The 13,423-nt window shown below is 44.3% G+C and overlaps 1 protein-coding gene across 1 annotated transcript; it reads right to left on the bottom strand.

Moving 5' to 3' along the window:
• Positions 1-2,959: 2,959 nt before the first annotated feature.
• GPR142 (G protein-coupled receptor 142) lies at positions 2,960-7,541 on the bottom strand. The gene is made up of 2 exons (XM_070934722.1): positions 7,415-7,541; positions 2,960-3,822 (listed from the first exon to the last, which is right to left on the bottom strand). Exons 1-2 carry the CDS (start codon positions 7,539-7,541, stop codon positions 2,960-2,962), a joined length of 990 nt encoding a protein of 329 aa, XP_070790823.1.
• Positions 7,542-13,423: the final 5,882 nt, after the last annotated feature.

A 13,423-nucleotide genomic window follows, 5' to 3' on the forward strand; every position in this document is an offset into this window, starting at 1 on the left:
CTCCAAATGCCAGAAACGACCCTTTTGCCAACTTCCAGTGAGACTGGATGTTGTCAAATGGGCCATTTTCGGCCTCTGGAGGACCTCCTGGGGGTTGGGGAAGGTCCCTCCTGGGGGTTGGGGAAGGCAGTTCACCCTCCCCAGACTCCTAGAGAGGCCCTGGAGCCAGGTGAGAGAGAAAACGGGCCTTCCCCATCCCCACCCCCGAGGCCCTCCAGAGGCAGGAAACAGCCTGTTTCCCTACTTCTGGTGGGCCCAGAAGGCCTGAAAATCAGCTAGCCGGCTCATGCATGTGCACCGGAGCTGAGCTCGCGTGCCCACTGATATGGCTACGCGTGCCATAGGTTCGCCATCATGGTTATATGTGCTTTCTAAAAGTTTAAACATTTCACTCATTTTTATCTTGTATAAAAAATTGGAAAGCATTCTCTATCTTCTCATCCAAGCTGATAATGTTGAAAAATATCGCACGTGACACTTTATCAATATTTTACCACTGTCATACTATACATATTTTAGATGTTTTTATTCTGTCTTTATTATTTTTATGAATAACTCAAGATAGTGAACATGCCTCATATTCCTTCTTCCCTCAACAACCCTATGAGGTGGATTGGGCTGAGAAAGAGCGACTGCCCCAAAGTCATCCAGCCAGCTTTCATGCCTAAAGTGGGTCTATAACTCACCATCTCCTGGTTTCTAGCCTGGTACCTTAAATACTATAATGTCCCTAACAATTAGCATCCTTACCATTGATTAAAAATACTGCTGGAACAAAAAAGAAATTGTCTGAACAGACTACTGATCCAAAAATTCTGTCGCACAAAATGGAGAGAAATAGCCCTGCTTTGGAATTCCTCAAATTACTTTAAATATGTGTTAATTTTAATCAAAAAGGTTCAAACCTTCTTTGTTGATGGTGGGTGATTTCCCCCCCTCCCAAGTTAAATAAAGTTAAATTGTACTTCTTTTTCTTTGAGCCTTTTGGTTGCCGTTTTCTCCAACTTCTCCAATTATTCATTATCCTTTCTCGAGTGAATAGAGCATTTCAAGTATGACAACAACCTTCATTAATAGTAAGTCAGTAACAACAAAAGTTAAGCAGACTTGTAAATTATCTTATCTATACAAAACAAATGTAAGCATTCTCTATTTACTTGTGGAATTCATAACACTGATCCTTGTCGACAGTTTGATATAGTATACAGACTCAGTGAGTCTGATTCATTTCACACAAATTGAGCTAAATCAAACAGAAACTTGGTTTATTGAATACATTTAAATTAAATTATTAAACCACAAACCGTGGCTTATAAACCATTATAGGTACCTTCACACAGACCCTGCACAGACCTTCCAATTTGTACATGGATATAAGACCATGCGAATGTCCCAACAGGCCTACATCCCTCCAGTGTCTGAAGCTGAACTATATGCCTCTGTCTGTGCCTCTGGGAGAAAGGATGAGTTGATGCTTGGCGGGATGTAGCTGGCTTTCCTCCCAGGCAGTGGTGCTTGGAGCTATTTGGGAAGCAGCCAGATTGGACGGGCCCTCCAAAAGGGTGTGAAAGAAGCTTTTCAAAGGAGGAAAGAGAAAAAACTCAGAGAAACCCACCTAAAGGCAAATATTTATGGGAGTGGAAAGTTAGGGGTGAGGAGTGAGGAATGTTGAAATTTTGAAAGTGTGGAATGGATTATCTGGCTCAGAGACATTTACCACACAAAGGGATTGCTTGCTTGAAACAACTCTGCCAGTTCCACCCTTCTAAACACACATGTCATTACATGGATATTACGGTACTACTTTTCTCTCTTTCACTTCTAGGGCTTGGCTCCTTCAAGACCTCCTGGTATTTTGCCTTCGGTATTAGGGAAATGAATGCACACAAACATCCCTTCTTGCTTTCTTTAAATACTGTATACACTACCCAGGCTATGGAAGAATCAGAATCAGAACAGATATTGTGAATAACAGCTGGGGATAAACCAGACATTTATCTTCCTGCCACATACTAAAGACATTCCACTGAGGTGGAACACATCTCAAAATGGCAGTGACGGTCTGTCCTTGCCCTTGAGGGTGTTGTGACCTAGGCTTCCCCAAACCAGGAAGCAGACTCCTTGTCCCAACAAAAACCACTTTTGATTAAGTTACTGTGAATTCTTCTCATTCACATCCAGCAAAGTCTTTCAAGGGTGAATTTACAGTAACAGACCTTATCTGGCTTGGGGAGTTGCCAGGCCGATATCTTCCAAACCTGGCAAGGAGTCACGGAAAGTCATGAACCAATTAAGCGAACTAATTGTCTCCTGCAAACTCCACTCCCCTTTCGCTCCTCTTTTATTCCCTTTGGGAGGGGCCATTCATCGTACACCTGTGGCCTTACTCCTGAGTTGACCCTTGTTCTTTAGCTGTTCCCTTCGTCTGGCAACTTTGGCATGTGCACATTGGGAATAGACTCCAGCTGTTCATCTGCCTCACTGATGTCTGACTCCAAAGGCAGCTGATATCTGGCATACGGCCCTGGCCCCCTCTCTGCCTCCGATGCAGAGTCCTCATTAGAGCCTTCCCCAGACTCCAGGACTGGCTCATGTTCCTCCTGAACCTCCTCACTGTCCGAATCTGTTGCCAGCTCCGTTGGCCACTGGCAGGGCACAACAGAGGGATGGCTCACCTCACTGAACAAGGATGAGAGTTGTAAGACCATAAAACAAAAGGAGGATGAAGGCTTCCCTCCTTCCTCCCTTCCCCAAACAATTCATTACTTAAAAATAGAATAAAGAATGAAAACAAAGCATCTCTGAATGAAGCTACTTCACTACCTCCTCTCCTTTTTTTCTGAAGGAATTTAGGGCCACGAAGGACATCCCTATTCTCCATCCTTTTAGTGCACCAAAAGGTCCACGGAATCTACATTCAGCAAAAGCGGGAGCTGGTTGCAGAAGGATGATAATCTCCCTAAACTGAAGTCCCAGCCCAGACCCCCAGGGGTTTCAGAGTCAGTTCCAGAGCAGTGTCCTTCCTTGATGGTTGGGCACACTGGAATCTGTAAGAGACTAGCACTTCACGGACAGTACGCCGGAAGGTCTTGCTGACAAAGCAATAAAGGAAGAAGTTGATGGAGGTATTAAGCATGGCTACCATGTTGGCAACATCCAAGGCTAGGTGTACTCGCCAGTCCTGATTAACTGATGCCACATAGAGGTGGTAGATCATGACAAATGTCCGTGGAGCCCAGAGGACAATGAAGACAGTGGTGACGGCCAGCAAAATGGCTGTGGTTCTGCTGAGGCGGCGGTTGGGATTTCCTGATCGCTTGAGCTTGCAGATGATAACAGAGTTTGTCATCAGAAAGACAGTGCAGGGAATGAAGTAGATGATGAAGCAATGAAGCCACTTCAGGACTTTGTCCAAAGTGCTGGGCGGGTAGACATCATGCCAAACATCTAGCCACCAGTAGAAAGGAACTCCAGTAGCCAGTGAGACTGCAAACATGGCAGCAATTATCTTCTGGGTGCGTTCTGGGTAGGAGACAGCCCGATACTGCAGGGGATGGCAAAGGGCCACATAACGGTCCATAGTCAACAGTACCGTCACCCAGATGGAGGCGTGATTGGCTGTGAACTGTAAGATGTTTATTGCATGGGCAAAGGCACCTGGGACTTCGCGGGCCAAGATGGCTGCCTGCACAATGAAGCCAGCAAAGACCACAAAGACTTGAGTCAGGATGTCAGAAGCGGTGAGGGCCAAGAGGTAGCAGTACGAGGATTTCTGGGTGCGAGCAGCAAGACGGGAAAGTGCAGCGGCAGTTAAAATGTTAACTGGAAGAAAAGATAACAAAAAGGTATCTGTAGATAAGGAGTTTAAAAGTACTTTAGGATGAATTAGTATTTGCATGCATAGCTGTGACTAATATTTGATTTCTGCAAAATCGACCCAAATGGCCTCCCTTTAGCTTATTTGTTCTTGACGGGGCTATTGTCAAGGTAAAATAAGGCTGGGAAAGATAACAAACAGAGATGGATGTCAGCCAGACGACTTCGGAAGAAGAAGGACTAGATATACAGTAATTGTATTTGGGACCCAATTATACAAATGAAATAGGAAGTAGGACAGTGTCACCCCTTAGAAGTAACCCAGAGAAGAAGAAGCAACCACGAGTACTAGAACTATATTTTTGCAAGTCTGAAAGTACATCTCTCTCTCTCTCTCTCTCTCTCTCTCTCTCTCTCTCTCTCTCTCTCTCTCTCTCTCTCTCTCTCTCTCTCTCCTTATCTTTACAATCCAAGAAATTTGGGGTGGGGGAGTGGGTTCCTTTCAGAGATCTTCTCCTTACTTTTACAATCCAAGAAACTTGGGGTGGGGGAGTGGGTTCCTTTCGGAGATGTTTGCCCTGGTCCCATTTCTTCGGTGAGCTAAACTGCCTCTTATCTGACCAATCCCTAGCTTTTCCCCTTTGGTCTCTCAAGCATGTTCTTACATAAGAATAATAGAATAACAGAGTTGGAAGGGACCTTGGAGGTCTTCTAGTCCTACTCCCTAATCAGGCAGGAGACCCTATACAAGTGATGGCGAACCTTTTTTCCCTCGGGTGCTGAAAGCACACATGCCGACACCCATAATGCAATGCTCCCCCTCAGGCACCGCCCCCATGCATGCGCACGTGACCCTCAGCCCACCTCCCACCCCCGCGCATGTGACCCAGGGGTGGGTTCTACTTATCCTTACTACCGGTTCACATTGTGCCTGTGCGCGCGCCCTCACTTCACTCACGCTTGCGCGTGCTCTTTTGTGCATGCGCAGAAGCTTCTGCGCATGTGCAGATCACCTATGATGATGTCTGGGTCAGTGGGCGGAGTCTCCCGCTCGTTTTTCTATCGGTTCTTGTGAACCGGTCCAAACCGGGGGCAACCCACCACCGGTGTGACCCCCCCTGTACTCCCCCATCCCCACACATGTGCATGTGACCCCCATTTTTGTGCCAGCAGGCCTCCCTGCAGGTTCCCTCCCTCCAGCAGGAACCAAAAATGGGGGCCGGGGGGAGCGCTGCACTCCCCCACCCCCCATGCATATGTGTGCAACCCCCAGCCCTGTGCATGTGTGCACGACCCCCCCCCACGCATAGGTGCGTGTCTTCCGGCAGAGACCCGAAAATCAGCTGGCCGGCGGGAGGCATGCAGGCATGCGCTGTGAAGCTGACCTGAGTGTCGGCTCGCGTGCCCGCAGAGATGGCTCCGCATGCCACCTGTGGCACATGTGCCATATGTTCGCCATCACCATTTCAGACAAATGGTTGTCCAATCTCATCTTAAAAACATCCATTATTGGAGCAATGATTAATGGAATGACTTGCCTCCCGAAGCCATGGTTGTTCCAACACTGGAGGTTTTAAGAAGAGATTGGACAGCCATTTGTCTGGAATGGTACTATAGGGTATACCACATTGACATTTCAAAACAGGGGAGGCTAATTCCCATGAACTGCTAAAGTAATACCAGGGCTTTGTGAAAACAAATCATTTTCAGTATCGCTGGCATTGTAGATGTAAGGACTCATAAAACTGCCCATTAATGTTCTCCACATCTTTGTGAGATGATAGCTCCCTCTGGTGCTCATCTTGAAATTAACACTATGATGGGCACATATGAATAAAATTGTACCTAATAAACTTTTCCTCTCACCTTCCTATAAGTCATGTTTTCTTTTTTTTAAAAAAAAATCCTGCCCATGCATTAAAATTTTGGGATAAGAAACAATTTCCTTTTGCTAAAAAACAAACAAACCATCGGAGAACACACTGATCTTTTGCACTAAATAGGCTATTGGAATGACTGGGTAGCCTCCAAGGTATGTGCTTTAACTTTTTATGATTTTGTTTTTACTAATGTTGATGAACACAGGGGAAGTGGAAAAAAAATTCTGTTGGAAGGATTTTTATGAAAATACACAAAGAAGTTAAGAGAAGTTGTGACAATTGTGGGATAGTAATTAAAATGTTGGACCAAATCCCACAGAGATCTAGAATCTAGACTGAACACAGCTCCCTAGGTGAGTTTAGGCTGATGGCAGTCTGGTTGTTTTAGGGGGGGAAATGCTGTAAGAGGTCCAAAGCACTAAGCACTGGCAGTCTCCAGGTTAAGAACAACTGACTAACAACGGAACAACTAATAACTTTTGAACAGACTGACGATTCTTCTATGAGCTAAAGAACTGCTGAAGCCAAGCAATGTTTTCATGAACCACTAAAACTCTGCACATTTAACAAATAGTGTTTTTTCAATGGTTCATGGAAATATTGTGTGGCTTCAGCCGTTGGCCGGCTTGAAGAAGGAGAACATTGTCTGCCAGTTTTAGTAATAGGCAGTCCATTTGTAAGTACGAGTTCTGACTTAAATACAAATTCGAATTAAACACAGGAATGGAACTTGCTCATAACCTGGGGAGTGCTTGCATTGCTTTGGGCTCTTGAGCAAAAAGCAGCATATAAATCTAACCACAAAATAAAACAAGTTTAGTAATATAAACTTTATGAAGGGATTTTACTATAATTCCTATATACTGCATCTTGAACATTCCTAGAAAAATGCCCCCAGTCCTTACTGTAATAATACTTCGTTCACAGTATTCCTTTATATATCAATTCTATGAGAGTTCTGCAGTCCTTTTTTTGGGGGGGGGGCATAGTTTAACATCTTTCCCATTCTAAGGACAAACATTTTCTATTTGTCACTATGTAATAATCAGTGAATCCCACTGCAGTTACATGTAAAGAAAAACATTAAACCCTTCTGATTTTAAAATGAAGGGCTCAGTTAAAATCCTACCAGTTATAATCCTTGCCTGAAAATATGCCTTCTCAAATTTGGCTGGATATATTTTATTTTTCTTGCTTTGCAGCAGCTGTTTACTCTGGTTTGTCACCCTTTTGCAGCTCCCTGGTTTGTTTGTATTTCACCTCTGTAGGATATATCAAGGCGAAGACTTCCATTTCCATCTCCTATTCTCTCTGATGGCCTTTGGCTCCTATTTCCAACAGTTTTCTCCTGATAGCCACTAGAGATAGATCCTTCTCGGTGGGATCCATTTTTTTCCTTGGCAGTCTTTCCCGCAAAAAATGTTTGAGTCCCTCCTTCTACAGGCTTTTAAAATGTGATTTGGTTTCTGGACTGTATTTGCTTGAGTTGATATGATGGAGTTTTTATTCTGCCCTTTTGCATATATATATATTTTTTCCTATGTGTCAGCTTGGCAGTACTACCCCAGACACTTAAACAAATAACCATAAAATCTCTCAACTACGAATTGTTGCTGCTGCTGCTGCTGCTGCTTCTCCTCCTATCTGTTGGAAGTACGCATGAACACATCTCACTGACACACCTGTGGAGCTGTTGGATTTCTTGATTTTTGTCTTACCAGGCAAACCCACACACAGCAGGATGCAGTAGTAGAGGAGGGCCCCTATGCTGACCATGCACGGCGATATCTCCTTCTCATCTGGGTCCTTGGCATTGCTCTCCCAGGCCGGATCACTTTTGTTCATCTTCTCCTTCCAGCTACGAGGAGACCAAGGACAACGGGGTTAAAAAAAATACAATAGAATTCGTGCTTACAATAGCAGAAACCTCACCGACCCTGGGCCGTTGGCTGCAGGAAATTGTTCCTTGTTTTTTTTAACAGGGTTAGCAAAACAGCAGCGCCACAGAATGAATCAATATAGCTATTGGCAATGATTGATTCCATTTGACCCACTTGTTTTCCCACAGCTGTCATAACCCTGGCAATTCTGTATCTTTCTAATTGAGTAAAGTTTCTCCCTTGGTGTGTAGGTAAAGAAAGATTTGCTGGTCTACAATGAAGCTTCTAAAGGAGAAGTCAAAGGCAAATCTGTCTTCTTTCCACCAAAATGTTCAACTTCTGCTCCTCTTCTGTTAAATCACCTAGGTGTGAGAAACAAGAGCACCTAGAATTGTAAAGCTAAAGGACAGAACTATAATGCACTCTCCAAAATTCAGGATAGAGAGTCATCATTAAGGGATTAGAGAATGTTCAATTATATCTGTTGGGCATTTAGCAATTGCCCATGGATGTAAACAGATGCCAATATGGTGGGCATGGTAGAAATAAATGGGTACATTTAAATACAAGAGGCATTGAACCAACTCCGAGATATATTCTATTCCATTTTACTAGTGCCTCCCTCCCTCCCTCCCTTCTTCCTTCCTTCCTTCCGGTGGTTAATTTTATTAGCTATGATGCTGCAATGGGTTCCCTGCATTAACAGAAGAGTTGGGCTAGATAGCCTCTGAGTTTCTTTCAGATAGAATGATTCTATTTCTCTATCTGGATTGACAGACAGTGAGATCTAGAAGGATTTCTAAAGGGTTTGGGGCTGCATCATTCCCCTCTATGGACTCTAATCCCCTGTTTCACCCTTTCCTAGCAAGTAGCAACTTTCCATCCATCTGGCTCCTAAGACTGGTAGAACTAAGCAATGTAATGACCTAGCTAGCTCAAGGAAATGCAATTCTCCTTCCTCTTGCTAGATCAGGCTAGGGCAGTCCAGTCCAGTTCACTACTTGCCATCTTCTTGCAGATGCAATCTGGTGTAAACTTACCTTGATGCTTTGGCTGCAGAAATTGCTGTCCTGTATTCGCCAGCTTTGCAAGAGGTCCCTGCTGATTCTCTTCAGTAGATGATGTCTGAAGGTCCTCTTCCTCTTCCTCTTCCTCTTCCTCTTCCTCTTCCTCTTCCTCCTCCTCCTCCTCCTCCTCCTCCTCCTCCTCCTCCACCACCTCTCTGCAAGGCTGTTGTAGAGAAAAGAAAGAGAAAAGCCCAGGGGGAGAAATGGGAAAGAGACTGAGCAAGCTGCTGGATTCAAGCTTTTGCAAAAGGAGGGGGGAGGAGGAGGAGGAGGAGGAGCAGTGGCAGGTGTGCACTTGGCTGAGACAGACCTAGGAGGGAGTGGAGCAGCCGGCTAGTCTGGCTGAGCAGAGATGGAGGCAGAAGGGAGGGAGGGGAGGAAGCTGTCTTAGAGCACTGCCAGTCAGTTCTACTTTTGTTTCTGCTGTATGGGTGCAGAAATAGTATCTCAAACCATAGACATCCTTATGGACTTCTGCCCAGAGGCTTAGGCCAAAAAGCTTCTTCAGACCCTGAGATCCCCACTTGTCCAGAAACATGCAGTTCCTCTGGGAGACCTAATTTAATTAACTTTGTGTTTGCGGGCCTTATCCTTTGATATGTGGATTAGGTCTGGGTAACTTATTTAAGGGTTTGAGGAAGTTGCTAATTTTAGTTGATTAACATAGTTTCCGCTTGAATGTCAATTATCTAGTGGAGGCACTGATGTTGCCCAGCAGTAGGTGTGCCACAGCGAGGCTTCCTGCCTTTGAACTTACCTATAGCAATAGTATGGTGGATATAATCAAATCGGAGGACATAGAGCTGGGACAGAAAGAGTGAAAAGAGGTGAAGACTGCTAGAAGCAACAGATTGCTTCGCTCTCGTCCTGCTGACAGTTTGTCTCAAGATCAGCCTTAGAGGTGATCTTTTTTTTTTTTAAAGGTTACTGTGTCTGCAATTTAATGTGATCAAAGCTGCCATCTTGACTTTTTTTTTTGTTGGCTCCTCTGGCATCTCTGATGTCGATTCTTACTCCCTAAAGTGGTTTTCCTCCCAACAGAGAGCTTCGCATGCATGTCTGTGTAATGCATAGTCTTCTTTTACGTCGTCTCTTTTTTCCTCTCCCAAAGCTAAACGTTTTACGATGCATTGGAGATGCAGATGGAGACGAGAACTTTGAGAACCTTTAGGTAGGGGTACCTACGGCAAAGAGGATGTTCCTCCAGGATCTCTGCCCAAACCAATCAGTGCTTCAAAAGTGAGTATCAATAGCTTGATTTGGACCTGGAAAGAGACAAGAGCTAGTGCAGATGGACAAGCTCAAGCCTAATGTGTTTGGATGGGCAGCAGATCCCACGCAGCAGCTTAGCTGTCCCGGTTTTGATTAACTGGAACTTTTGGACAATATTCAAAAGCAGTCCCAGATATATTACAGATCATCGACCAAAGCAGGTGGTTACCAGAATGTGAATAATCGTTGCAAAGTTTTTTTTTTGTCCAAGAACATCAGCCAACCCATTGATCAAACATGCTTTGAGCCACAGGTTCTTCTAGTAAACTAGTGGAGGCCCAGATGGCATGCTTCCCTGCTTAGATTAGATCAGGGGAAGGCAACCCTTCTAGGCTTACTGCATTTCTCCCCCTATTTTTTTTTCCAGTTGTGAGAAGTTTTATATCCAAATATATTTTATTCTTTATACTGTTTCCATCTTCCCTTAAAATATCAACAGAATCCACAATAGTTTGAGAATCAGTGTCCCCACTAGATAACTGACAGTCAAGCTGAAACTATGTTAATCAACTAAAATTAGCAACTTCCCCAGACCTAATCTACATATCAAAGGATAAGGCTGGCAAACAGAGTTAATTAAATTAGGTCTCCCAGAGGAATTGCACGCTCACAAGAATAACATATCTTCACACACACATGCACAAACATACACAAACACACCTCAAGTTGTACATTCAGCACATAGACATTTCACCCTGGACAAGCTCCCCCTATAAAAATCTACCGTTGTACCCCATTTCTCTGCAGCCTGCCCATATAGGCAAACTGTTTTGCTTTTAGGAATAAATGTTTCTTCTTTCCTCACAGCTATCTGGATCCCATTTTTATTTATTCTTGTGCAGCCCTGGCTCGAGTTGGGACTCCAAATTATTCTTCTGACACAATGGTTGAGGAATATGGCAATGATGTAATGACAGTAGAGGGAGAAAAGGAGAGATTTTAACCATTTACTTCTACAATACTTTTTTGGAGGTGTGTGTGTGTGCATTGAACTTATTGGAATCCAGCTATTTATTTATTATTTATTAATTCAATTTGTATGCCGCCCCTCTCCGAAGACTCAGGGCAGCTCACAATGCATTTAAAATCATTATAAAAAACATTTAAAAATTAAAAACATTAAAAACATTAAAACTCATTCACACCATTCATGGCCGGAACTCGCCGGATCGCAAGAGCGAGATCAACGGCCCCAGGCCTGCCGGAAAAGCCAGGTCTTCACTGCTTTTCAGAAGGCCAATAGGGTGGGGATGGTCCGGACCTCAGGAGGTAACTGGTCCCAGAGAGCTGGGGCAGCCACAGAGAAGGCCCTCCCCTGCGGGCCCGCCAGCTGACATTGTTTAGCTGATGGGACCCAGAGGAGACCAACTCTGTGGGATCTTACCGGTTGTTGGGAGTTATGCGATAGAAGGTGGTCTCGAAGATACCCTGGCCCTGAGCCATGTAGGGCTTTAAAGGTAAGAACCAACACCTTGAATTGTGAATGGAGACCAATAGGGAGCCAGTGCAGCTCACGGAGAATTGGTGTAATGTGGGTGTACTTAGGTGCACCCACGACAGCTCGCACGGCTGCGTTCTGGACCAAACCTTTTGTTTGGCTGTTACTGGTGCAAACCTTTTCTCTCCACTTCCAAACAAATAAAAAAATCTCTCTCACATAATGGTGGTATTTAGCCAGTTCTATCCGGTTCGGGCGAATTGGTAGCGGCTGCTGCGGGAGGCTCCGCCCACCCACCCGGACGTCATCACATCCCATTTTTGATGCTCAGTACATGTGCGGAAGGTTCTGCGCATTCGCGGAGGTGGTGTGTGCACTCACATTATATATCTACATATATTATATCTACATATTATGTATGTAGCGAAGGTAAGTGAATACCATCCCTGCTCTCACACAAGCACATACGCAAACACGTTCCCTGTGAAAGGAGACAGTGTTAGCAAGTGGCTCAGTGTGGTTCCTCCCTGACTCTTTGGGGTATTGGTGTGTCAGGGGGGAAGTAAAGCACAATCACACTTGCAAGCTTCTGCTACTTTGGCTTACCTTGATAAAGTATAGTTTTAGTTATCCCGCCTGATATGGTCTACCTTATCAGGCTGCTAGATAGAATTGAACTTGGCTCTGGATGATACACCCATGCAATTTTCTTCCGTGAGTTATGAAAGTAATTCGCCAAGCTTCTCCTTGGATCTTTGTCCTTCTACTGTGTCATGAATGTTACCAGGAGGTAGAGCAGGGATGTCAAACTTGTGTTGTCATGGCAGCGTCACGCGACCTATTGCAACTTCCCCCCCTTCGCTAAACTGGGTGTGGGAGTGCCCAGCGCGTGACGCATCCGGCCCATGGGCCGCAAGTTTGACAGCCCGGAGGTATTTATTTATTTATTTATTATTTGTATTTCTATGCTGCCCACTCTCCGAGGACTCTGGGCGGCTTACACCAAAGACAGTAAACTAAATAGCATATTGCCCCCAACAATCTGGGTCCTCATTTTACCCACCTCGGAAGGATGGAAGGCTGAGTCAACCTTGAGCCGGTGACATTTGATCCGCTGATCTGCTGAACTAGTAGTCAGCTGAAGTAGCTGCAGTACTGCATTCTAACCACTGCACCACCTTGGCTCTTAGAGCACATTACCAGGAGATTTTAAAAACACATCTGGATAGCCTCTGCCATTCACTTAAGAATCTCTCTGCGTGCCACCTGTGGCACATGTGGCATAGGTTCACCATCACGGATCTAGGTGATATCTCAGCCCATCTCCCTATTAAACTTCTCCCAAGAAGCAAATTCTTACATGGTTCAAAGCAGAAATTCTATGATCTTGTTAATGAGGAGACCCAGATGGCATAGATGCTGAAATGTTAGATAAGTATTAGGAAAAGATAAGTTGGAAAGTCTGCTGAGCCAATGACACTTACTGAATGGCCAATGGGCTCTATGAAAATTCATCTTCTTATCCTATTCATAGAAAGCTAGTGGCCTTCAGTGGTTACTGTTCATGATTATTCTCTCCAGAATTACAGATGGCCTGCCTTAAATACTACCATAGTTATTTGAATGCATCTATTGGGATGCTGAATGCTGGAGCAGATGGACCCTTGCTTGGTTAGTAGAGCTTATATTAAAAGTCACTGAGATAAGAAGGAAGAATGTTACTACGTGATGCCTCTTGGAAAAATGGTACATAAGGAACATAAATCAGTCAATCATCGTCCTGTTAGTTTCCTATTTGACTGAAAGAGAGACGTTACAATATATATTTTAGGAGTTATGGGTGAAGCTTGAAAAGGTAGAAATACTCAATTTCTTTCCATGAAAATTCTGAAAATTTGGTTTAGCCAGTTACTGATATGGTCAGCTTGACTTCAGATGGGAGATGGTATCCGTTAGTTGAAATATATACTTTCCATCTGCATTCTGTTTTAAATACGCAACATTAAAAAATATGGAAGGAGAAAATAAAACTGGAACAAAGCAGCATGCAGTTAGCATATAATTTAGACC

The sequence above is a fragment of the Pituophis catenifer genome, unplaced genomic scaffold (assembly GCF_029215685.1).
Source record: "Pituophis catenifer annectens isolate HBS135680 unplaced genomic scaffold, rPitCat1.0.hap2 SCAF_2, whole genome shotgun sequence".
NCBI classification, from domain to species: Eukaryota; Metazoa; Chordata; class Lepidosauria; order Squamata; family Colubridae; genus Pituophis; species Pituophis catenifer.